Source organism: Lichenostomus cassidix, chromosome 8 (genome assembly GCF_008360975.1).
Source record: "Lichenostomus cassidix isolate B80296 chromosome 8, HeHo_3.0, whole genome shotgun sequence".
Taxonomy (NCBI): Eukaryota; Metazoa; Chordata; class Aves; order Passeriformes; family Meliphagidae; genus Lichenostomus; species Lichenostomus cassidix.
In genome coordinates, this window is record NC_139489.1 from 16,565,442 (window position 1) to 16,592,998 (window position 27,557).

At 39.6% G+C, this 27,557-nt stretch overlaps 1 protein-coding gene across 9 annotated transcripts in view; it reads right to left on the reverse strand.

Annotated features, from left to right (window-relative positions):
* ARHGAP29 (Rho GTPase activating protein 29) overlaps positions 1 to 20,251 on the reverse strand; it is a 49,874-nt gene extending 29,623 nt beyond the window's left edge. For 3 of the 9 annotated variants that reach the window (XM_085068116.1, XM_085068109.1, XM_085068113.1), the window contains exons 1-2: positions 20,032 to 20,249; positions 17,681 to 18,020 (exon numbers count right to left, since the gene is read on the reverse strand). In XM_085068116.1, coding sequence (XP_084924242.1) covers positions 17,681 to 17,942 — 262 coding nt within the window. In that variant the 5' untranslated portion in view covers positions 17,943 to 18,020; positions 20,032 to 20,249. Of the gene's footprint in view, positions 1 to 1,210; positions 1,523 to 17,680; positions 18,021 to 20,031 lie in introns of those variants that run through there. The other 6 variants (XM_085068111.1, XM_085068110.1, XM_085068108.1 and 3 more) reach the window with 4 other exon arrangements.
* Positions 20,252 to 27,557: the final 7,306 nt, after the last annotated feature.

A 27,557-nucleotide genomic window follows, 5' to 3' on the forward strand; every position in this document is an offset into this window, starting at 1 on the left:
AGCCCTCACATGAAGGGCACGAGAATATCATGGTCAATGGACTAGAGATGGTCTGCAAGAGGGCACCATTTGACCAGAACTGTATCTGTTGCCTAGCCAAGATGATGATGGTGTCCCTGCCTTCTGACACACAGATGCTCACTTGTGTCTGGAGAGAAGAGCTCCTAATCTTGTGATCCGAACACTCACATCCCATAGCCAGATCCTTTTGGCAACACGGTGGGACTTTTGGGCCCCCAGCAAATAGGGGAGGGGAAACAATGCCATAAAGCAGCCCAACTAATGTATAGACTTTTGTCAGTTTGGGAGTGCTCAGGAAGGAGGGTATCACAGATGGACATCAAACTGTATGAATTATTCTTGGGAGTTGAATGTAACTCACAACTACAGACTTGTTGTTATTATAGGTTAAAAAAGTCTCTTAAGGTTCCTTATGTGTTAGGTGAAGACAGAAAACCACACCCTCCGAAGACTAATTAAAGCAAAATTGATCCCAAAATGCAGTTTCTTAGTAATTAAAATCTGTTAATATATCTTACCAGAACAACAGAGCTGGGTGAAAAGACAAAATAAGTGGGAAGGGGAAGACAGAAAGAAAAACCTTGAAGCGGACACAAGCCTCTTCAAGTCTGAAACAGAAGCAACAAGCTTCAAAGGGAAATGCTAGTTGAAAAAAAAAAAAACCACTGAGTTGAATTAAATGCTTATCATACCATCCAGGAGAACACTATCACTAAAATAATGCACTCAAGCACAAGATTAGTTATTTGTACTCTCAAAAGCAAAGGTCTGGCTACACCCAACTGAGATTTCTTTGTATTCCATCACTGTATCAGTTGTTTACAAAATATCTCTAACATTGTTTCTGTGCCTCCAGAAGACAAAAGAGCTGTGACAAGTGGTGCTTGGGGAGAGGTGGGGGCAGAAGTCATCAGGAACCACAACTAAACTGCATTTACAATGACTCAGACCAAACAGACACTAAACCAGAGATTTCCTGTTCACAACAGATTTAGAAACCTCAGGTAGCAAAACAATCTAAATATGCCAGATCAACAGAAACAGTTTTAATGCTAAGAAGTCTGAAAATGGTTGAGATGGAAACAACAGTAGAGAAATACTGCATACAGTGAAAGGAATGCACAAGGAAATGTGTCTCCAATGAGTTCCTGCAACAATTCAATCTAACTGAAGTAGTCATAAAAAATACTTCCCATTTTTCCTCTGTCCCTTGTATCACTGTACACATTCATTGATGCACATGAAGTCAGCAGGAAATTCTCCACCAATGGATGCCATATTGTTTTAAAACCTCTCTCAAGATTAACAGCATGAATTGCAAAATCCATCCAAATCTAAAGCCGTGACTGCCAGTGATTCTGCAACACAGAGGCCCTCTCTGGGCACTTGAGTTCAGCTGTTCATTCAGGTGACTAGCTTCCTGCAATCTCCCGGTGGAATGAGTCAGCCCCCTACCTCTCAAAAGGAAAAAATTTCTTAAAACTGAAGGGCAGGGGAAAAAAGGCTTGGAGAGAATTTAGTAGCCTATCTGCAAATCTTCTTTCACTGGGGGCTGAACTGTCATTTACAAGAGCTGAAAACAAGCTCTTCCCAAATAAAAGCATACTCTGTAGGAGAAGTAGAGAGAGAAGAAAAGGGTGAAAAATTATATATTCAAAGCTGACAAGCCTAATATACAAGAATGATAGCACAAAGCAGCTGGAAAATCTGTCTGTTTGCCAAGGCATCTCAATAGCACACTGTTGTCATTAGCACCCCACTCCTCAATAGTTTTGGTCACCACATTTTAAAACCGCTAGCCCATCTTCAGTACAAAAGCATAATCTCCCTATTTTCTAATTTCAGGTATTTCTCAAAGGGAAGTCTTTGTTTAGTAAGTTACTAAGCAATAATGTCCTTATAGCAATGGATTCTATTCACGCAAAACAAAATCAAATTTGCTCATCAAGCTTGCAGCACCAGTCATCCTCCCTGCCAAGTCAGAGCTGGTCACAATACACGCAGTCGGGAAAGGCACTGCTGTGTCAGTTGGCTGGCATTCTTTTGTCTGACCTGATTTATTGTTGGCCCAAACATTTCTGAAGTTGTTTATGTCAACAAATGTTTGCCAGGGTAAGTTTAAATACAGACTGACAGTCTTTGCCCCACTACACTGCTGTTCAGACCCATACAGAAGATGCATGCGCAATTCTACTTACTGCTTCTCCACCTAGAACATTAGGGCCTTTTAACAGCAGCAGACTCTCTACTACCCAATTTCCACCAGTCACAAAATAAGGGAAACCACTAATACAACTATTGTTTAGCTGTGGGTACAAGTTTGTTTAGAGCAGAAGTTGGTCATGCTAACAAAAGACAGGGTAGAGATCTAGATAAAACCACTGAAAAGTAACACATCCCTGCAAAATGGTTCAACTCAATTACTTCCCTGTAAAATGCTTCTCATTACATGAGACTGTCGAAGCAGATATTGTAGTTCACAACATGTAATAAGGTCCAGCTTTCCATTAGTTTCATTTAATAATTAGAAGATGTGATTAGTTATGTCATGCATTCAAACAGTTTTGAAGAATGTTACACACAGTGGAACAACCCACCATGCCTACTCTCTACAGCCACGTTCATATACACTCTCTTTAGACTGGGGGAGGGAGGGGGGATCTACATAAACTCATCTCATTTGTGAAAAATCTTACTATAAACAAGGTAACTTGTATTTCTGCACAAATATTTTCTCCATCTACCTTCAAGAGCACAATGCCTTCACTACGTAAGCATCTACTGTGAACTCACTCTATGGCCACTATCAGTAAAAAAATGCAACTGGATGAGAACATCTGAGCACCCTTTGTAACCATCACCCTCACTAGGTCTGGTCCTTGTTTTGAGAACTCCCTTTGTAAATCTGTTCTGGGATCAGCTCAAGTGGGTGTACTTCACCTCCCCTTCTACTGAAATATAGGAGTCTCAATTACAGTTTTAGGCACCATTTCACATCTTCTCCATAAATCCTAACCTCTTTCAGGACAAACTGCCCAGAAAAAATAGTCTTGTAGGATGGTGAGAACAAGCACACAAACTGGCAAGCAATTTCCCCAATATCTGGATCCAGAAGTTTTTATTATAGTTTCACCTTATAGAATGCAAACAGTCAGCTCCCCAACACTTTCAATCTTGGAAGGATTCACAAGAAAGAGGCCTGAGTAAACAACATTTCAATATGCAAGACCAGTATCTTGGCTAAGAGATCATTCACTCATATTTACTAAAAATCTTATTCTTGACCTTAAGGTAAATTATATCCTGTTTCTAATACATTATATAGAAGGATTACATGGTATTACTAGTTTGCCACCTAGGGCAGGGGAAAAAAAAAATCAGCATTGAATGAAACTTATCCAAAGCAAAAGAGATTTAAACTAAAATCACATTATTGTCATCTTCATCTATGTCCACACTGCATACTAGGACACTGTCAGCACTCAGGTCTGAACCTGATCCAGACTATGAGACTTCCCAGTGAGCATCACAGAGTAGGCAAAACAATCACACAACAATGAACTGTGTGGAAATCACCTAATTCCTACATCTGCAGTTTGGCAAATGGTCCCAGATTAAACCATCATTTCTTTTTGCCCTCTCTGTCAGCCTCATTCTAACAAGATTAACAGCCTGGCATATTTGTCTGATTTAACAGAGGTCACTACTACATCCAAAAGACCATAAGAATTAATCAAATACACAGTGAAAACTTGCTTAACTTTGCCATGGTCAAACCACAATCAATGTAATCTATGTCCCTCCTATCTAGTCTACTGTCAAAGAAGCTTTCTTTTCAGGCAGTAAACATATGAGTTAGACATGATTTTCATTGAATGTATGGATATTAAATGTACAAAACATTTTCCTTTAATGGTGGTAGAGATATTAGTTGGTGGTCATAGTTCAGGAGTGATGAGAAAGCAGCAGCCTTAGCTATCATATTTCTTGCTTTATTTGACTACTTGCTGCAGATGTAAGGAAGGAAACATTTTAATTCACTGAAAACCAAACTCAATTTCTGGAAGAAATTGTTCCTGCAAAATCTCTAGCAAGGCTGGAAGCTGCCAAAGACACTAGCAAACTCCTCACCCTGCACAATGCAGAATGAGATGTTACCTACCCATCCCTCTGTCCAGAAACATCGTACTTGAAGCTTCCAAATTAGCAAGAAGCCAGTCCTAGCCTTTTTGTTCATCAGTATCATGGCAACCCCTGTTGTCATGGCATCATTAAAACACACCACACCAAACGCACAGTCTGCAACATGTGCTCCAGAATCCACTGCAACCAATGTTCTAACAACATTGTATTGCAGCAAAAAACCACCATTTATAGAAAATAATCAGTTAAGCAATTATTTCAATGAAGAAAATCTGGGGACATGTGGAGTTTGATTAGGAATGAGGAAAAGAAAATAATAAAAATAGTAACCCAAATCTGTACATTTTAAATAAAAGCATTAGAGTTTGGTAGGCTTTTTTTTTTTAAAGAGCAATATACTGACCCAGTTCAGTGAGAATGCATTGAAACTTCCTGCAAACAGCTCCCTGAATACAGTATATTGAAAGTAGCACTGTTTGATTTGAGTTATTCCACACAAATAATGGTTTTGTAGTACAATAAAGCATTTGACATTTGGCAATTCAATTACCTGTTTACTGTTAAACTACTAAATTTGACCTTAAAAAAGATTGCACAAATTTAGGTTAAAATTAAAAAGCACCTGGTACTTAATTTTTTTTCTTTCTGTATTTTAAGGGCAGAAGTTCTACCTTGACTTTTTGAAATAAGCACTGTGCATATACAGGCTTGCAGGTTTTTTTTTTCAGAAAAAATATTCCTGGATGAAACACAAAATGATCCCACATAAATTCAGCCTTCCAGGTTAAGCTTTCTAGCATGATAACCTTTTTTTGTGTATCCCAAATAGCCAAATAACCCTTTCAGATTTTTCATTTGCTACCAAGGATTGGCAAAAATACAGCAATCTATCCATATAGATTCGACCACTAACTATGCTGATTAGCCTCTGATGTGACCTTGAGCTGTGGTGGTTTTTGTTTTTTATTAAACTGGTCTAACATTCCTTCCCCATTTTAGTTATGGACCAGTTCTGTACTTGTGAAGTCAAAACTTATGTAAGAAGTCGTTCTTGACTACACATATAGAGCAAATCCAGACTAAATTAATTTTCAGAAATTAAAGTTACAAAACCCAGGATTTTTAAAAACAATCTTAAAAAAAAATCACTAAAATAGGTATATATGCAAAACACATCAGAATAATCAAAATCTTATAATTCTCCCAACACTAAAAGCAGTGTTTCCTTTTGTTGGTTTGCCAGCTGACATCAGCAGAAAAGCTGTTACTTCACATTAATTTCACATTAAAATTCATAGATGAATTCCCCATTTTTAAAGTGGGGAAGCCTTTCAGAAAAAAAACTTACCACAACGCAGCTTTTAATCTATTTCAATATGTTGTACACTACATGCCTTTAACTTTTTTATTCCACTAGTCTTGAGATTCCAGTCAACTAACCTAGATATGTTCAGCCATGCAGTTTAATCTTTAGAATACTTAAATCTTTTATTAAACCAAAACTTGGAGACCAGAAACCATTAATGGAAATTGCTAGTGTTTCCTTACCTGTTTCTGACAAATGAGAGTGAAAACATTACATGGCCATTTTAGTCACTGTTCACTTCCCTGAATCTTCCCAGAGATTAAGAAGAAAGCTAAGGGAGGATAATGCTTCAGCACTTTCAGGACATATTTTAGGTTAGAATTGTAAATTGTCAAGTGGACATAAGACTACATTCTTTAGTATGAATACATTAGCAATAAATCTGATCAGACACAGTTCACAAAAAAAATCATATCCATTGGGAAAGGCAACCATACCACTAGTAATGACTAGTTACTTATTTCTTGTTCAAGGATATTTCACTAAAACTTAGTCAAACAGTCACTAGACTGAACAGCTGCCAACAGAAGACTTGTTAAAATCAGAAGTCTTATGCTCTAAGCAACTATGTTCCTTGCATACTGGTTCAAGTTCTGAGAGTATATGAAGTAGTATTAACTCAACATTTACAGCACAAGTTTTTGGAAAAAAAAAAAAGAACAAATCAGAAAATGAAAGAATCACCAGCCAAATTGATCACACTACACCAAACTGGCACACAGAAAGGGTAGTACGAAAGTTAGGTTTATTTACTCAAAATAAATGTAACCTTTGCTAACCAACATCAAGAGATGATTAAACAAGAACCTTTAACTCATGTTAATTTTAGTCTAACATGCTGTTTGTTCTACATGCCTGCTCCTACCACTTTCAGGCTAAGCCACTGACTGAGTGAAGAAGCTATTTTACTGCTGCCTGCCCACCTAGTTTTCAAAAGACCACACAAAGCCAGGATTACAAGATTATATGGTGTTAAACAAGGGGTGTGTTACTTCATGCATTTATTTTAAAGGCTCTTTTAAACACAACTATGGACTGCTACAGGATGTGATAGTAGTCAATTTCTGGTTTGATTAAAAGAAAAAAGTTACACTTTAAAATCAACAGATTTTAAGAGGTATTCAAACCACTAAAGCAGCACCCAGTAGCATTACTTGTCTAGAAAACTGGTGAACATAAAGGATTAAAACTTATTTGAAGTTCCTTCACTGAAGTCCTGCTGAAACAACCACCCAAGAGACTAAAGCCTGACTGCATAACTCACACAGGTGATGGAGAGCCATTTGAATGGTCCAAACAAAATACTTTTAAAATGTTCCCATCTACTAGACTCAGGAGCAGTCTATCTCCACTGCATTACAATGTTTTGGTATCAGTTATTTCACATCAAAACATTTTTGATAATTTTGTATAAAGAGAAAACACGATAAGACTATCATTAAGGCAGCAACTGATGTCACACCAGCACTTGCACGTCCCAAAGGCCAACAGTAACTCACTGTACATCTCATCATGAATTTTTAAAAGAGTAGTATTTCATCATAAATACCTTGCAACAGAAAGGTGAAAAACACCACAGAATTCATTTGCTTTGTGGTTCTGGATTTACACAGCTTTTTCTCCCTAGTACTAACATCTCATGTCTAGTCATTACCTGAAGCCAATTACAACCAGAAGAGAGTTCTCCACTGCTTGCTGAATTTGTTTGCTTGTCCTTAACACAAAGGCTTAAACATGAATACCAGAAAACATTTAATCTGCCCACTCTGCAGTCTGAATCCTACTGTTAGTTTCCCCTTCTTCACCAGTGGCATAAGTTATTTACCACAGTTACTTTCTCAAGGGCCTTCATGAACTGTCTTCACTCAACTATCACAATTCATGCATGCTGCTAAGCTTTCAGATAAACAATTTGCACCTTAGTCAAGGCAGCACAAAGCATATAGAACTACTCCTTAGAAAAGCTCCTCCTTCAACTGCTCTTCTGTCCGAGTGGATAACCTACATGTGAGCTGAGGCCAAAGCCCAATTTCTTGACCACCAGTCTTCTGTTGCTCTGCACCTCCACTTCCATGATTCCAGTAAACACTTTTCGCCCCCCATTGTTGTCAGCACTGGACAACTTCTGGAGGGACCTTTTAGCTCCATAGCTGTGGTAATATAAAATACCTTAACATACCCTGTACACAATCAATGAATGAGAGAAAAGTCCACAGGAGAAAAAAAACAAATTAAAAAAACCCATAAAAAAGCATTCTACTAAAGAATCCACTCATACCACTATGAACACTGTTTTAGCAAGACAAATTTGTGAACACTGCACAGTCTTTAAGCTAATGCTTCAGGAATACCATGTCCATAACTATTTCCACAACATCTGATCTTAGAAGTAGAGCTAAGAACGTGTTGTATCCAAAAGTAGAACATGAACTGAGATGCTACATTTCTTCACAACACAGAGCCCTAAAACAATCTCACCTGCATACACTGGAAAAATTTAAATACAATACTCAGAGCAGAACTTGGAAATGCTAAGTACAAAATTAACATTTGGCCCCAAGTCCTAAAGATGTTAAAGCCTCTTTTTGAAAAGGCGTGAAGGTACTTTAATTCCACCATACAAATAATCCTCCTGCAACTTATTGATCTACAATCCTGCAATTGAGTTCTTCAATTATTTTTTAATTTTTAATTTATTTTTTAAAGCATCTTTGCTGAAACTTCCTCATCAGGCCTTTCCCATCTTGCAGATTTCTAAAACCTGGGAAAAAGTAGGAAAGGACTGAGACATTACAAGAGTTAGAAGAACACCTGATTCTTTCCAAAATAAGAACCACCCCTTTCCTTTAGCACGTATGTGTAGCAACATACACAATCCCATGGTCATTCTAGATCTCATAGATAAGTAGTACTAACAGAACTTCTACAGACTTAATGAACTGCTGCAACACCCACCTGTTGGCCCTGAACCCAAGTTATACACAGCAGAGAGAATTGATGTATTTGAAACAGGGAGCATGGTGTATTACTAAAATAGCTTCGGTATCTTAATCAGGTCAGTCACGACAAAGAAGAGGTAAGTTTCGTTAATTTAAGATTAAAACTGATTTATCAACTAAAAATAACTGTAATTGGCAAGTAAGAATTCTTACATTTAAAAATTAGTCCAAGAAAGTATTCAAGCAGTAAAGGAGGAAAAAAATGGTGAAAAGGAAAAATACTTTGGTCAGCTAAACCATAGCCTCTACAAAAGAAAATTCCTTAAGTCCTAGGTTTTGCACTTACACTGTTCTGTAAAGAATGTCACGAAGATGAAAGTTTAACAACTATTTTCTACAGCCTTACAGGAGTCCCCTTGATCTTCCATAAAAAGGGGCATTTTAGGCAGACAAAAGAGCAAGTCCCCATAAAATCCCTACTTTCCTGAAAAAACAGGGAAACAGCTACCTACAAAAATCAAGGTCCAAGCTCTGTATCGAATCTCCTACCCTGCCATACACATTTAACTCTGATCCATTACCAAGACATTAGATCAAACAACCAAATCACTACAACTGTCAGATTAGCTGAACATTTGCTCAGAACTAAGAAACAAGTCAGCTTCAGTTCTGTGATCTAGCTGCATAAATAGGAAGAACAAACACTTCCAACAAAACGGGTGGAAAAGGAATAGTTTAGTCTATGAAACCTTAATGAAGTCAGGATCATTAAGATGACAATCACAATTGTTAACTTCATGCTGTCAGGCACAAAAAATTTGTATTGATGTTCTTTTATGTTGCAACTTTGAGAAACTGATGCATCAGCAAAATAAGAAAACTGAGTATTTTTGTGGATACTCTATAATACATTTTGCCAAGAGTGGGAAACTCACTTATGGCAAGGGCTTTTTGGTTTGTTTTTAAACACAAGAGCTCCTGCAGGTACATGGGAATTGCTGTTTAGAACACAAGACTGCAGACTGGATATGGATCAAATCTTATCTTTCAGATATTAGGACAGAGTTCTTTAGGAGACACAAGTTGTTTTTTCGTTCAAGTGCTCCGATTTATTAAGCTGCAAACTATATTAGAAGAATTTTTGTTGTTGAAAGGCCTAGCTTTACTTGCAAAACAGAAAATATGACTATTCATCCTCCTCCTCACTAAGTCACCTTTCATCTCTCTGATCTTGTAATTTCAGTTGCATTAGTCTAGTTGCTGTGATAGAAAAGTAAGCTAATTCTAATTAACACACTAGCTAAGGCTCTTTAATTGTTTTGAGCTCCTTTTGTACATCAGAAATGTAAAAAGGAGGAAGAATGAAGATTTTCCTTGTATTACATTTTTTTGCACTTCAAAGGCAACATAAAAATGCCTGTGCTCTCTTACAAATAGTTCAGAGTTTTCCTAAAGAAATATATGCTAATTATTTAAGTCAACAAAAATATCCAACTGCACATAAGGGTTGATTTTACATTTTAAACACTCACAGGCCTTCAAGACACCCCCCCCTCCTGACTGCTGATCTTAGACACTATAGCAACAAGTGAACATTTGTTCTGAAGGAATGTGGAGTATGCAACTGGGGGAGGGGTAGTACTATCAGCCACAAACTTATCTCCTGGTCCACTAAGTTATTATTTAACTTTAATCTTCCCTGAAACTGAAGAAACAGCATTTACTATCCAACATTAGCAACCAGCATTTAACAGGCAGCATATACTTTGACTATGAAGGACACAAACTTGCTTGAACTTAACTGCAAGAGCAGGTTGGGTTTTTCCTCTTGTTCAGAATAGTGGAAACAGAAGAACTGTTCCATGACTGCAGATGAATTAAGCACTACCACTGCGAACTTGCAAAACAAAACGCCCAGTTCTTCTGGCTCTGGTCACAGCCTCTAAAAGTCCAAGACTTCCTGATAAAACCTGCAGACAGGAGCTCAGAAAGCAGCAGGCTTCGGCAGAACAGACTGTGGGATGATCTCGTGTGAAGTGGAAAGAAAGGTGGAAAGTTCACTCTCCCAGATTAAGTGCAACATTCCTGGCAAAAATCTATGGTTCATAGCTATGCTTGGGTAATTCCTGGTTCATAGCTATGGTTGCCTCCCATTAACTTTGACTGTAAAAAACTTTTTGCTGCATTGTTGTGGGTTTGCCTTCATCCAGGCTGTACATCAAACTTCCACCTTCTTTGCAGCACTTCTCAAGCTTGAGGAAACTGGACAGGAACATGACTCAGGAACAGGGATCTCAGCACATTCTGTTCAAGAGAGGGACCAGGAAAGGATCGTGTGAAAGTGAGGGAAGCATGGGAAAACAACCAGGAGGTTGCTGGCTTGCTGTGGTCCTACAGCTCCACTAAGAGAAGCAGCCTAGGTTTTTTTCTCCGAGTTTTGCCATTAAAAAACCCACCAGAAACTCTTAAACATCACCACACTTCCTAGCAATAATTTCACTTGTCAAAAAAAGTTTAAAGAAGTATTTACTTTATTCTTGTTTATATCTTTTACATCTTTTGGCTTGAAAGATTATTTCAGATTTGTGAAAGAACAATTTCAGATTAACTGAACTAATACTTAGCAGTGACTAGTACTTGGAACTATGTGAAAGGGTGTATTAAGGAATTTCCAGGTCAGAAAGACTGGAAGCAGATATGACCTTGCATGTAAGAAGCAGGTTTTAGAAAGGCAAGTCTAAAAGATGACTGTCAAATTCAAGTGTGCCAAAAGCTCAGAGGGGACCCATTAATTTGCCATCTACGAAGGGCATTCTCTGCTTGTGGTTCTCCCCCCACCACCCCTCTTTCATATACCATTGTCCAACTTGGTATTCAATAAAGCAGACAAAAGAATTGGTACAGGTTTTAGCAGAGAAAGCTGTGAGGTGAGGCTGGAGGGCCACACCAACACTGCCTAGAGCCTCAGTCTTGCTCCATTTTAACCTCTGGCCACCCATTCCTTTGCCAGCCACCTTCTCCCTCTTTGCTGGTACTCAGTACAACCTTACAGTCAACTGATGGAACTGATCTGGCTAAAAACTAGTTCCTTTCTTCCTAGGACTAGTTTTCAGGCAGATCTGCCTCCAAAACTTGGCTTGCTATGCAGTTACCAGAGAACTCCCACCAGCATTAGGAAGAAGCAGTGAGACCACAGCAGCTCATGAAGAAGTTTCTTCTGTAAACTGCTGTGGAAATAGACCATCAGCATGTTTAAAATAAAGCCCTACACATAAGCCTTATAATAAGACAACAGCAGTTTTAGATGCATCTCATAGATTTTAAACAGTTACAGAACCATATCAAGAATTCAGCTGCTGGTGGAGAGGGGGGAAAGTTTAAAAAAAAAAAAAAAGGCAATTTCAGGAGGAGCACCATCAGAAGTTACTCCTTCCAGCTGCCCCAGCCTGTTTTAGCCCTGGCCTCCCTGCTACTGTGGCTCACAAGGACACTTCTGCTAACTCTGCCATGGGAACAATCACATCCAAAGCAGCCAATGCAAGTTGTCAGAATTCACCTTTTAACACCTAACACGGTTCAGAAAGAGGATGAACACTCTCCTTACAGGCAAGTGAATTTTAAACATGCAGTTACTTCCTTGTGGACCAAGTTTGAATAGAGCTACAAAGTACAAAAATAATATTTTAATAATAAATCACAGAATTATTCTTCAGATACTGCAAGCATATTACACTTTGACAGATTCTGGAAGTGATAAACATGAAAATTCCACTTGAGATTATTTGTCAACATCCTCAAGTATTTTTAATTCTGTAATAATATTTATTAGTAACTAGACAGTTTGTTTTATTTTTTTTTTTGCTACATAGAATAAGAGAAACAATGTGCTGCACTTTACATGGATTCCTCTGCTTTTTTCTAACAATTCTCAAAGGTCATTTAATAATTCACAAGCAGGTTGTTTACACATTTGATAAACACTGTGTTTTCACAGTCTCCAAAAGTTAGCTGCCCTGGAAGCATTTTACTTTCCCTTCTCTCATAGAGGGTTATTGATCCCACAAAATACTATCCAGCAGAAAACCACCAGCATCTTCCACAAAAAGGCTAAAGAGATCAGTCCAACTGCCTTCAAAACCAACCAAATACAAAAAATTCCCCAAACATTCCTTCCAGAAACTGTTGCAAAGAAAAGTAAACACTTTATCAGATCCTTGTTTAGAGCAGTTTGCCCACCTACCAAGCATTCATTGTATGAGCTGTCATTAGACAGGTAAATACATCTAGTTTAAGGTGTATCAAAGACAGCACCTTTCCTTGAGAAACATCAAAATTGGAATAAAGAACAAACAGCAAAATTACACCTAGTATTAAAAATTATCATAAATGCAATCAGCAGTCTTCACTGTTATAGCTAATGAACTTCAGATTTCCCTAGCAAAACAGGACTAACTGACTTCCAAGAACACTGCTTCAGAAAAAACGATATTAGTACTTTAGACTGTAAGAAAATAAAGAAATAAAAATCACATGCTAAAAATACTGCATTGCCTAAATCATACTAAAAATAGGGACAATACACTTTATCAAGCCAGGAAGGCTGAAGAGAAATCATTCACCTTTGAGCCTAAGGCACTATATTCAGTAAATGGCTTCTGGCTTTTAGTGTAGCATGCAATTAACACCAATCTCCATGGTGCTAAAAGAAGGTTTTGAAGTCACTAGAGATTACAAGTTCCTTATTTTGAGGAAACTATTTATCTTGGGACACCTCTAGAATTGTCCCACTGTGATGAATATCTTAGCCTTCAAAAATAACAACCTGAGAAGTTTCAAGTTAGGTAGCATTCCTGATGCTTTAGAAAGTATTGGTGCTACTATATAGAGAATGCAAACATTCCTGACCAGGCCTTCCAGGTTCAGCAGTACTTTTGCCTCTGCTTCAGTTTAAAAACAAACAAAAACCGAACCAACCAACCAAAGAAACCCCAACAAAAACAAACAAATAAACAACAAACCCCAAACCACACCAAAAACATAGCAAACTCTAAAAAATTCAGACACATTCTAGTACTCAGAGAAATCTATGATGAGAGATAATAGCTTTATCTTGCTACTCTGGTTTCTAAAATACCTGGGGAAAAAAAGAGTATACTAACATTTTAGAATGAACTACAATTTACATTAGATAAAGAAAAGAAGATAAAGAAAAGAGTTTTTGCTCATTAAAAGGATGCAGAATTACCCACATGAAGCACACAATATCACACTTTGAAGATTACTTCAAAGTCTGTGATAAAGTAAGCAAAAAAGTCAAAATATATTCCAAAGTACAGTCAAGAAGACTACATATTAAAAGGTAATTGCCCCTGCACTTTTAAACCACATGCAAATTTAACCCTTAGAGCTACTCATAATGAAACACAGTATTTCCCACAGAAGCAAGGGCAGACCTTATAGGATCTATTACATTCCTTAAAAAAAAAAAGCAGACGTCACAAAACTAGTAGCTAACTACCTGTTCAGAGTAGGGAAAATCTCTAATGCAATACAAGCAAAAGCTACTATGTACAGTTTAAAGATTAAATACTTAGTTCATAATTAGAAGATATTTTACTGTGTCCTAAATATTCTTTTGTGTGGTCTTTTTAAACCTGAGAAAATGAGCCTCATTTGAGCAAAGACCACACAGTAGCATCATTTACTTAAAGCAACAGTAAAATTTATTATACACAGTAAAAACTTGGACTGTAGTCACTAACCTCATACATAAATACCTATTAAATAGATTCTCCACTTTGCATATCAATGCAATAAGCAATTTTTTTTAAACTGGTAGATTCTCTCATACAAGTTTGTAAGAGTTAGGTCCTGCATGTTTTATCCCAAGAAGTAGCTTATGTGCTTTCTAAACAGAGGAATAAGTATTCTTATCTTTCTGAAAGACTGGACAACATATAGGTGTTCCCCCACATCTCCTATTCTCCAAAAAAATGTATTATGCCATCTAGACTCAAAATTAATAACATTTACTTACAGATGCACTAAACCTATGCTTTGGGACAAGAATTAATGTCCAAGTTACAGGATTTACCCTAAATATACCTCACACACTTAAAATTTTTAATATTTTTAATACTATGGTCAGGTTTTAAGCCCCCAGCATGTCTCCATGGGAAGTAAACAACTTCATTCCTAAAACTTCTTTTACCATAGGAAGTTACTTTGAGTGCCACTACTCCAAAAAGCACAGATTGGCTCATGCCTTTACACTCTACTTCACTGTGTGTCCTACCTTTCCAAAGATGGGTGCAAGTTGAAGGCAACAATAAGGTTCTCACACTCTCAGCCAACAGCAGAAATGATACTATTGGAACTCAAAGCACAGAGGAAACTCACCAGCTTTCAAGCCATTATGTCTTAACAGTTTGTATGCAGGATGTACATTAAAACTGAAAGAAGTAAACCTGGGGTACATCGGAAAAACAGAATGCCATCAATAAAACTGAACAGTCAAATGAATAGCACTAAGAATAGCATAAATTACAGGAAATTATCTGAATCTTCTAGGTATTAATTCAACATACACTCTCACATCAGGCAGGGATTGCTAGGGAATTGTTTTAATTTTCTTCTTATCAGAAAAAAAAAAATCCTTATTAGTACCAGCCACATGACGGTCTTGCTCATCTGGAAATTTAGCTGAAGACTGGAGCAAGAGACTGATGCACTAACTGCATCAGTTGCAGTAACCTCCACTACAGTTTCAGCCTACCATCAAGTAGAATTAAGACCAAATTTGTGACATGGCACTGGATTCATTGACCTAGGTTCAGAAAATGCCCAGTGCTCTTCTTTAATGAAGACAATGGTCAAGAATCTTGATCTTATGCCTCAGATTGCATCACTAAAACAGAATGCTGCATCCAGTGAGTATAAGGGCTAATGGACAGCAAGAACTGAAGGGTATGGAACATATGGTATTTCACTCAACACAAGAGACAACTGCGGCTCCCTCATGTCCAAACAGCTGTCAAACTTTTAAACTCTACAGTTACATTCAGAGAGAGTTTTGTTTGCAGGTTTAGGGTGCTTGGGTTGGTTGGTTGTTGATTTGGGTATTTGTTGAAAGGTATCAAAAACTAATTCAGCATTATGACAAGACTACTGCAAGAAACTAAATCATGTTAGCATAAGGAATGCAAAGAGAAATAGCTTTGAAATCTACAAAACATTTCATTTAGCTAATACTTCCCTCAAGAGATTTCAACTTACTCCTCATGTTACAAATCAACTTGCATTGGTACCATAACAAAACACAGTTCAAGTCTGTAATCTCAAGGCACTTATGATCTAGTTTAGACACAAGCACGTTACAACACAAAATTGCTTAGATTTTTCATCCAAGATTGGATCACTACCTCAGATGAATGTTAAGTGAACCCTGGGTCAATAACTGCTGGGCTCTTACTCCACAATAGTCCAGGTAACACAAACAGGGAATACAAGCATTAATTGGTATGACACTGAAGGCACACACCCTTGGCAATCAGCTGCCAACCACTACAGACCCCAGCAGCCAAACGGCTGTCCTTGGCCAACTGGGAGCCAAATGGTCAAGCATGAAGCTACTGTGCGTCAGGAATTTAGACAAATCTGCCAGAGAGGCAATACAACAACTAATAGTTGATGTAGAAGCTGAGGAACAGTGGTTAGAAGCTGAAAGACCTACAGCAGGCTCTGGGAATGCTTACCAAGCAAATATAAACACTCACTGATGCGACCCTTCCAAAAAGGAAGAAATTAGTTTCCTATCCCTGCAATTGATTCCACCTTGGAATAATTAACGTACCTGATTTCAGGATGGTGGTAAACTGCAAGCACTACAAACCAGAATTGTATGTGCAAGAAGCCTGCTCAACCACATTAGTAAGTTTTGGGTAATTTTTGGACAGACAATTGTGAACATTTCCAAACATTAGAAAATGCAAACCAAACTATGCAGCTTCTAGGAGGTTGTATCTAGCCAGCAGTAAGCAAGGCCAACATTACAGAGCTCACTATATTATGGGGACAAAAGTCAAAAAGAACACTCCCGACTGGAAAAGAAACATCTTTCTCTTATAAATTATCAATCCTTTAAATGGACAACACTGTTTCACAAACTAATTCTATACCATAGTATAAAACAAGACAACAACTCTTGTCTTCCATGTTAGTTTTTTTGGATCTTCTGAGTTCAAAATTTTAAATTGCCAATAAATTAACTACTGCTGCATGGCAACAGGAACATTTCAGTGTTTTGATAGTCCTTTCCTACAGAATGCCTATTTCATTCTCAGTAGCCACCAGACACCCAACCTTACAAATAACTCTGCTCATCCTGTGTGGTCAGCAAAAACTATGTGGACACAAAGTGATCACTAGTGTCAAATTACTGCTCTTTTGAGAATTGTTCACGCACCTTTTGCGAAGAAGTAGAAGTATTTCAGCAGTGTGCACACTCACTTGAACACAGAGGTGACTGCAAATGCTCAGCACTCAGGACATCTCATACAAAACTTCTCTGGTTATCATTTCAGCTATTAATCTCATAAAATTTCTGTGAAAATTAGATAAAAGCTTTCCTGCTGATGACCAAAACTGGACTAATGCTATTTCCCCAAAAGGAACAGAACACAATAATGCACACCTCTCACAAGCAAGAAAATTTGCAGTTTCCACCTGCTGGCAGAAGATGGTAAATACTTTTCTTGCAAAGGAAGACAGTGTAGTTTTGTGTTCTACCTTTAAACGCAAGCTAACCAGTGTGTAAGACTTTTGAAAAGCAAACCAGCCTGGAAAACTGAAACATAACCAAAATAGTTATAGAATTGTTTGGAATTACAAAAAACATTCAAGTGATTAAAAAACTAATCAGTTGATGGTCTCACAAATTTAAACATCAGCCTAGACAGCCTGCTAAGAGCTTATTCTCCCTTGTTAAGATTATGAAACAGATTGCACTGTTCTGGTGAGGAAATACAGAACCCAAACTAAAAACCATCACTTCCCGTAATCATCATGCTGGGGGTGGGGAGGGAAGAGGAAGGGAGGATAAACGGTGAAGGTAAAGGGCAAGGGGAAACAACCAGAGCAAATACTAGTTAAACCATACAAATAGAGTTATTAGAGTTTCAGAAAATCTAAAAATTAAGAACAACTGACACACCTTCTGAAAGAAAGGCTTCCTTCAAATAGAGTAGCACATCTGCAAATTTTCTGACATCATTCACCAGTTGCATGATATATTCTGGATCCACAACAGGATTATCATAGCAGTCAGAGTTGGAGCTAATGCTGCTCAGAGAGCTGCTCTTGGTGCTGCGCCCCATTCCCCAGTTTCCTGAATTTGAGATGGTGAAGAAGTTGGAGGTAGACAGTCGGGCTAATCCCAAACCACGCTTGTTACTTCCACCGTTCTGTCGCAACATCCCAGCAGCCGCTGTGCTTGTAGAGCTCCCGCAGTTAACATTCACTGTCGCTTGGTGTCCATTTGACAAGGTGAAACCCTGAAAAATTGAGAAGGGGGAAGAAGGTGGAAGAGAAGGAAAAACACTGATTAGCATCGAAATATATGTGAAGCAATAGTTTTGTACTGACAAGATCCAAAACTTCTTTCAAGATGATACTGCTTTACATAAAAACGCTAAACTGACTACTATAAAGGCTTTTGACTACTTGAATTTAAATTTGCACAACAGATAGATTGTTGCATAAAAAAATCAGTGGCATGCCGAAATTATTTGAAAAGCTAATTATGATGCATGCTTGTTTCATGAGAAAAGTTACTTCCATGAATATTCTGCAAACCTTAAAAATTGCATTCTGTATATTTACCAAGACCTATTCTTTACCATGAAATGTTACTACAAGTGAATACAATCACAAAAACACTTGATGTGATACAGACTATGAGCAACATCCCCTCTTGCATAAACCACCAAGCTATATTCAGCATCCTGTCTCTTAACATATACACAGCCTTGATCTGATAGGATAAATTTTCTTTGTGCAGTGTGCCAAGCAAGAAACCATGGCCTATCACAGTGTGTCTCAGAAAGGAAAACATCCTCAAAGAAGTTATGTGGACTTTTCAGCCTGCTATCTATTAATATGAAAGGCAATCATAGGAAAGACATAGAAAAGTGAAGAGAATGAAAATATATTTTAGTATCAGTTTATCTGCAAATCCCGGTGCAGTTATCTTGAATGATATTGCTCAGCTTTGAAAGTTCCACCATAAAATTGTTCAAATTTGGAGGAGTATAAACTAAGCAACCACCTGCATTCCTTTTGTTTAGGAAAAAAAAAAAAAAACCAAACCAGAAAGCTACTGCAAATTTTGCCATGTCAGGTTAAGTGATTCATTTCAAAGCAGCAAACTGCAGGTGGCAGAGTCAGGTATGCTTCCAGCAGCTCCCACAACGCCTGCTGTTGTTCTCTTAACACCAGGAGAAATCCTCAGTGTTTACACTATAGCGTAAACACCACAGGGGAAAAAAAAACCAAAACCAAATTGGAACACAACAGCTAAAAAGTTAATGGGGGTTGCAGACACATCTGCAGCAAATCTTCAAATTCAGTTACTTTACCTAAAAGTTATTAATGAACTAAAAAAATACAGGTTGAAACAGGTTCTGCTGCATATGTTTGTATTTGGTTAGACCAACTGAAATAGTAGCACCTTTAACACTTTTAACACTCCCACTGTGAATTTCAATAAGCATTACTCTAATGCACTTCAATTATTTTTCCATTATTTCTGCCTTATTTCTGTTTGCAATTTAAAAATATCAGAGGAAACGTGGTCAAAGCAGTTGTTTTTGTAATTAATCTGCAGGCCTTCCAGGGAGTGTGCGCTGGGGGAGGGGGGAGAAAACTTCAGAATTTAACACAAATTAACTGTTCTAATTTCTGTTTACTGCTTGAAGTCAGTACCTATAAGAGCGCTCATGACACCATACAAATAATGCAGATAATTAAGCAATTCCAAACACCTCAAGTAGATTGAAGTGAGGTTTACATTAAACATAGTGTTTAAGCAAGTTTCTTCTGTTCCCACATATAATTCTCATGGCTACAAAGCTACTTTGTAATTCTACCTTGCAATTAAGGCAAAACAAGCCATATAACCTTCTCTCCTCGTAACAAGTGTGATATCTATTTATATCGAGACAGAGATTTTCATATTACTTGAAAGACATGCCGCTTTTAAGTCTGGCCAGCTTCAGAGTCAACTTTTTAAGTAGCATGGTGTGTTAGACCTGTTCCAGTGGCAAGTCCATGCTTTTAAAGCTGTGTTATTTTGGAACTGTTGCTCTTTTTTGTGCAAGCAGTACAATAATGCCATCACTTCGAAAATTACAAAAGTGATGACAAAGTGTTTCTGAATGGGAAAAACTTGAGAAAACCAAAACGGAGCAGCTTAGCACAACAGGCACCTTTTCCTCGTAAATATTAGCCCTTACGTCTGTTCCTCCCGTGTTACAAGGCAGATGGGGAAAGTTTCCCTCCCAGAACACATGCCTTTCATTACTGAGAAGTGTTTCATATTTCTTCAGGAGACTCTGGCTTTGAAAAAGAAAAGCATCCACCAGCTTAGCTATAAACGTCTCCAGACTCCTTCGGCTCACAGCGAGCCATTGCCCGTCCAGACGGAAAAAAAGATAAAAAAATAAAGCGCCAGATATTTCAGAAATTTGCTCTCCCAGCACAATTTCCTCGGTAGGGAGGGGAAGAAAGGAAAAAACAAAAAAAGAAAGAAAGAAAGAAAGAAAGGAGAAATGGGAAAAGGGGCCACGTCGCTGGCGGGCCGAGGGCAGGGCCGCTCTCGGTGCCCCGGGCGGGGGTCGGCGCTCCGCCCTGCCCCCGCCGCGCATTCCCGGCGCCCCGCGGCCGCTCCGCTCCGCTCCGCACGGCCCCGCGCTGCGCACTCCCCGCACCGCCCCGGCAGCGCCGGCCAGGGGCCGCGCCAAGTACCGGGCAGGGGCCGCGAGAGTGCGGGCAGGGCGGAGGAGGGCGAGCGGGGAAGCGCCCAGCAGCGCTCCGGGGAGCCGCCGGGCGGGGCTGTGCGGGGCGGTGGGGCCAGGCTCGCACCGGGAGGGGGACGCCCGGCCCCTCCGGCCATCCCCGTGCCCCCGGCGGCTCACCGGCGCCTTGCCCCACGCTCGCCCACGGCTCCTCCCGGTAGAGACAGGCGACGCCCCCCCTCTTCCCGTGCAGCCGGCGCTTACCGGAGAGCGGCGGCCGAGCGCAGGCAGCAGCCGGGCCGCCCCGGGCCCCTCGCGCGGCCGCCCCGCTGCCCATGGAGCGCCCTCGCCTCAGCCAGCCCCGCGCGCCGCCGCCGCCCCCGGGCTCGCCGCCGCTCCCGGTCCCGCCCCCGCCCTCCCGCGCCCGCCATTGGCCGGGCGGCTCCGGGGCGGGGATGCGCGGGACACGCCCCCGGAGCCCCGCGAGCGGCGGTGCGCGGGGCCGGGCGGGAGCGGGGCGCGAGGGCCGCGGGCGGAGCGGCGGCAGGTGCCACACGCGCGGCAGGATGGCCTGCCGGCCGGACAGCGCCCGGCCCGCCGGGAGCCGAGAGCCGCCCGCCGGTCAGCGAGTGTGCAGAGCGCGGGAAGGGAGCCGCCCGGCAGCAACCGGTGTGCACACAACCAGCTTCACAAGTGAGGAGAAGTCCAAATTCGGGCTACGTGCTATTTAGCAAACAGGATTCGCTTTTAAGTGATTTGCCCAACAAGAAACACAAACACCGTTGCAAAGCGCGGAATAAATTTCTCATGCTCAACCTCCCACGCTTTGTGCTCCTGGATCCAGTTTATCTTTCATTGTACAGCTTCCAGTATTGTTGTGGGTGAGTAATGTGTGCGTGCACACACACACACACTTTCTACTATACTCAGCCCGCTTTTATTCACGGATGAGCTCTGTTGACTACTTAATGAAAATGAAAGCAGTAACAAAATCAAAATATAACGTCAGACTATATCCCCGGGATGGGAGTGGATTCAGCTACTCAGACAGCCTAAAGTTTGTCATAATTTAGCTTCTGAAATTAGTTGCATGTGCAGATATTTCTGGTTAAGAGGAAAGAGAAGCTGGAAAAGCAGAAATTTGCATCATGCAGAAACACAGTTCCCAGCAGAACCACGACCTTTAGACCTTAGTACAGACTTCTGTTACATCATCTCACTGTGATTGATGGCAGCCCTAGTTTTCCCATCTTCTAGAGGCAGGACTTGAAACCCACACTTCATTTCTCGCTATTAAAAGGCCATTTAAATTCAGTAATCTTAGATCAAATGCCCAAGCTCTGGAATGGGACTTAATTTCAATAACATATGAAAGCCCTCAGCATCTAGCTCCTAGCCCAGTTCCTCAACCCTAGCAGTTTCAGGCTTTATGTCTTGAATTTCCCCATCCTTACTCCAGCCTCCTTCCCCAGCCATTTCAGCACACTACCCATGCAGGATTTTGTGTTAGAGCACCAACCTTCTCCTTGGTTCATCCTTCCTCTGCATATTTGCCATCATTTATTCTACTGGAAGAATTTTATTCCATTTCTTTTGGAATTCATAAAGTCTGAAACTAAACAACAAAACTAAAACAACTTGTGATATTTCTTATCTCTAGTGTCATTGTTAAGCACTGTTCAAGAATTTTTCTTCACCTTGAAAAATAATAAATAAAAATGTGATGTAAATTTAGAAATCCGGTGTTAAAAGTAAGTGTTATAAATTCATCAAGCCTTCTAAGCAAGGGAAAAAAAGTAAAAAAGAAAACAATACTCTGAGCTTCAAAAGGATTTTGATCATTCAGGTAATTGATCCTGCAAATGCCAAAATCAGGCCAGAGTAAACAATTGTAAACTAATTTAGTATGAAAGCAAGGAAGTATGGTAGTGAATGCAGGTTAAATAGCACAATAAACAATCATATCATCAGAAAAAGAATTAAAGGTTTATTGTGGGAAAAGTCATTGAAACCATTAGATAAGTGTTCAATAGCAATAAAAAATATAAACAAGAAATTCTGCCTATACTTATCAATAGAATACAAAGCCATGGAGACTATTTGGTCAGCCAAATCTTTGTTCAAAGGAAAAGCCTATAGCTACAGCAGAGCCTCTCTTCCTTACAGACACTCCTTTTGAAAATAGAAGTGACTTTATCTTGCCATAACTACACCATTCCCAGGCACATTTTAGAAAATGCTAGGAAGAATCCACTCAACTATTCCAAGTACATACTCAACTCTAGTCCTTTCACTGTTTCTGAAGCAGACATACACTTCATTATGCTCCAACCCCTCCACAGTCTTGTCTCTCTCATTTCAGCTCCCACATAAGCTAGCCTTGGCCCATACAAGAGTTCAGCAAATTTACTGGTGAATTATTTGCAAAAAAAACCAAAAACCCCAAACAACACAACAAACTACCACCACCACCACCAAAACCAAACAAACGAAAAACCAAAAAACCCCAAAATCATTTTAGCAGTCAAATTGAAAGTGACAAAGAAATAGAAATACTAGGATTGCATGCTTTTATACTTTTGAAATACTTTTTCAGTTACTTTTGATTTAAAACACAAAAATATTCCTCATTGTGGGAGACCTAGCTTCAAACGTCTTTTGAAAAAAGAATTTGAGCCCACATCTGCTGCATTATGGGAAAGTTAAGTGAAGTTTTGGGTTTCTCTCAAAGTAAAACAACAAACAATTGTCCTTTTGCATTTTTATTGTTCAGAGCTTTTTTTCCTCCCCATTTTCAGTCTGGCTGCCAAATTGGATACAGATCGTCTGCATTCCCCCTGAATCAAATCTAGCACAAAACAGCTGCAACCATGTCTCAGACTGTACAGTGTTGATTACCTCCTAAACTGCCTTGGAAAATATTACATGGAAGAGAAATGGAACTCACAGAAAATATGTCTTGCATAAAAGGCCAGGTGTACATCACAGCTTGCAACTTTTGCTGCAGGAGATAAACTGGAAAGAGGACTAAGGATCTGACAGATGCGGTATGTTGGTCACCCTTTACTAGCCCACAGGGCAAATGCCCCTTTTGAGCCTAGTATAGTCTACAGCACCACTAATACAGGCTTCAGGGCAGTAACAGAAGTTGAGCAGGTGAAAGGTTCCTTAAAGTAATTTTTTTTTCTACAGTTTTTCCAACTATCATAGTTTACTTGGAACGAACTATTAGGCAAATTATTGGGCAAATAGTGAAGGCTGGGACAATAAGAGTCCAGTATCTCAACAATGTAGTCTCCAAGAAGAGACACCAAAATTGGTTTTCATTAAAAGTGTTGAATTTTCATGAGAGCAGCCACTGAAATCTCTAACTCATTAAGAGCCACTTGTATGATCCTTTTAACATGTTTTTTTTGGTCTGATAAAGCATGTGTACATAGTGAAAGAAAAGCTATAGCATATCTCTGTTACAATAAAAAAGACAAACCAACAAACCCCCCAAACTCCAAGTATCTGTTTCTTCCTTCTTGCTTTACTCACACAAAAGTCACTTTGAACTCCAAAGAAATACCTTCCTGATGAAAACTGCTCTACATTGCAGCTTCCAATCACTGTTTAGGGAAGAAACATTTCTAGGTAGCAGCATTAATGTAAATAAAACTGGGAAAGTAACTCCTGTTAAGAAATCAGATTCAAAATACTGTTTCTATTCTATCTTTATGCAGAAGTGCCAGATATTCTAGACCAGTTGGAAGACATGAATCATGTCTTAAGCAGATAGCTTACTGCAAGAAATAAGCATTCAATAGAGCTGGATATTCACTACTATTGTTATCTACCATGTCTGCAAGGGAAGTAATAGCAAGAAACCCAACTCTACCCCACGCTAAGCATAACTTAAAATAATTTTAAACTAATTATTTAGGTGACTTGGTAGAAGTTTCCACCTTCTGCTTGCATTCCAACAAGAAGAATTCTGCTCTCAAGAAGTATTTCCATAAACCATTTCTTTTCAAGAATTTATATACAGGCTCCTGCAAAAGGCCAACATAATCTGTATATCAGAAAAACATTCAAGACTCAGCTTCTGTTAAAGGAAATAATGTGACATTTTTAGTAAAATAAAACCTGCCCAGTGCTACATTTTAAGTTTCAGTGAACAGTTAATGAAGAACAGCTAGAACTCAAATGTGAAAACTATTCATATAAAGCCAGAAAACTCAGAAAATTGTTCCCCCAGCCCTATTGCATCTACTAGTGGTTTATAAAAAATTAATTTTTTTCTCACAAGATGTTTTCGGTTGTAATAAATACCACCCACCTACCTGAGAACCCATCAAGATATAAGATTCATGCATACTTCCTAGAACACCCTACATTTCAGTCAGTGCAGCAGATGCCCTTAGGGGAGCTATGTGGGTGAAACTACAGCAGCCACTGTGTACTGGTATGAACCTGCAGAGCCAACTGATAGAGAACAGGAGCACCCCATCTCCTGCAGATGTGCCACTCACACAGGGATCAACAATCTCACTCTTCTTAGTACTAGTCTTGGAGGCAGACCACAAAGATGAGCAAGGGAATGAAATTCATAGCTTTAGCATGTATTAAAAAAGGTAATTTTTATTTAATGGCTCGTTGTAATTCACCCCAAAGATAATCCCTCCATGCCTTTTAACGTGATGAATGAGGTCTCTTTTCTATGGGATATATTCAATCAATCACCTCTCCCCTTGCATTAATAGCCCTCTTCTCCAGTAATCTCGCCTCTATTTCACAATTATTGTCTGGTTTTTCTCTCAGATGATCTAGCTGTTTTTTAGCTTAATGCAGAGCAGTTATTGACTTTTTCTTTTCAGTTATATCAACTGATCTAATTTAAAACTCATTCCCTGGTCTTCCCTCTTTTGTAGCATCCTTCTCTGCTCAGGATGAACTACATAACATCCTAAACTGTTCCTCAAAAATTATGCAAGGCTGGAAGCAGGATGTGAGAAATGCAAGTGGACACAGAACAACTCCATTTGCTAATCCTCCAGGGAAAAGGATTGCCACTGGCATATGCGGCAACCCATTTCCAAATTTTTAACAAGCAGTTTCTTAAGAAACTTCCACCTTAACTAGCAATTGCCAAGGAGAGCAGTGGGTGGTGAGGAATGAGAGGAAAGACTGCATGAAGGAAACAACTTCCAGAACGTTCACAGCTTGCCAAACACACTATTAACCAACAGTAATTACGGCACAGCAACCTGCTGCTTTGGGAGCCAGGAGGCCTGGAGCTACCACCCTGGCTCAGTTAGCCCCACCTGCCCTACCGGTACCAGCAGGATTTAAGTCAGAGTAAGCCCAACAATTAAGGGCTAGCAGAGAAACAGCCTGTTTCTACAGGGAACAGGAGGTTTGGCTGGGAACTCCTTGTAGGTGGTATCTTGCCAAGGGCTGTCAGCCAGGCGGCTCTTGGTCTGATGTGCTCTGGGCAGCAGGGCTGCCGCATGCCAGCTGAGAGAGGTGGGAAGCAAAGCTGTTGGTGCTGGACTCGCCTTGCAGGAGAAGGGGCTTGTGGTGCAGCTTCTGTTGGCTTTGTGATTTGTATTAAGGGTTGGAACTAGATTATAGCATACAGAGACAGTGTCACCCAGTTTCTGGAAGCCCTCAGGAAAAAAACCTGCAGGGAGCTGAGAGGGCTCCTGCTGTCACTGGGTTTCTGTCTCACTGCTCTGGAGCACACAAAGTCCTTCTGCAAGTGCTGGCTATTGCTGCTCTCAGCCTCAAAGCAAAAATTCATTTGTATGTTCTTGACTGTTTTCAGTAGTTAAAGCATTTGAAAAATCAAGTTAAAAAAAAAACCAACAAAGCGTGGCTAGAAACTTTTCCTTCCCCCAGATTTGACTAATTATTAACACAACAGCAAGTCAATTCAAATGTAGCAAATAAACCCCTTAATCCTCCATAGTTGCTTTACTATTTTTAACATACATTCCATTTTTTCTCTAACAATAGTTCCCTGCCAGAGAGAACAGTATATTTCAGGTTGGGAGAGCACGTAAGGTCCTTAAGTAGCAATCAAATGCACTACATGTGATTAAGTGGTTTCTACTTTCAGATCTATGCTTTTGCCTCTTCCTTCCTTCACCTGCCTCTGGTGTTGTGTCATGATTGTTTAAATCCAGTCCTGGCAAAATGATCTAGGTTAAAAGAACCTCAGTGGTTAAAGGTCTTGCAGTTCACTGGGATCATTTTGCCAAGACAGCAAGTACAGCCTGCCTTGACGGTCAAAAGCCCAAGTGTACTGGCTTGTGACGGGGTAGGGAGCTGTAACCTAACAACCTGCTTAAGGAGAAACTGGAACGGTTTTTCTCATCGTGGCTCAGGGTTTTCTGTGCTAGCTTTATGGACTCTACTTGGCTTCTGTATGCAGTTTTGTTGCCAGAGATCATATTTTTATGTTGGAACCTAGAAAAATAAAAGGGAGATTCAGCTAAAGATCAGCACTGTTGATACCTTGGCTGTTATGCAGTTTTTTTCAGGAAGAAACTGTTTCAGATTCAGTTTTTATGATAAAATACATGTTTGAGATATAATGATGTATGTTTGCTGTGAACAAGCGCACATTGTTTAATGAATGTAGTTAGAGCATAATGCTGACCGATATTGGCTGGTAAGGACAACTGAGCTGATCATGGTGAAATTGAATGTTGTACCTGTGTGTTGTTACAAGTTTATCTGAACTGCAGCTAGATGGGAGTGCTTGGATACAGTGAGGGAAAGGCAATGAACTGCATTCTCCTGAGCATAACTAATAGCCTCTATTTGGTACTTCAGGACCCAAAAGGACTGGGAAATAAAGGTTATTCTTGTCACTACAGAGCAAGATCTACTTTACCCTTTACTAAAGCTCATAATGAAGCTCTATGCTAAAGTAGAGCTATGTGATTCCTCTTCTAACTACAAAAGCAGCATCTGACCATAATATTAGCAAGGCTAGGAAAACATAATCCAGCTATAATGGCTGGATCTCAAGCTTTACTGAATTTCACATGCTGGTCACATTATCTGAGGAAGTATTTTTGTACAAGG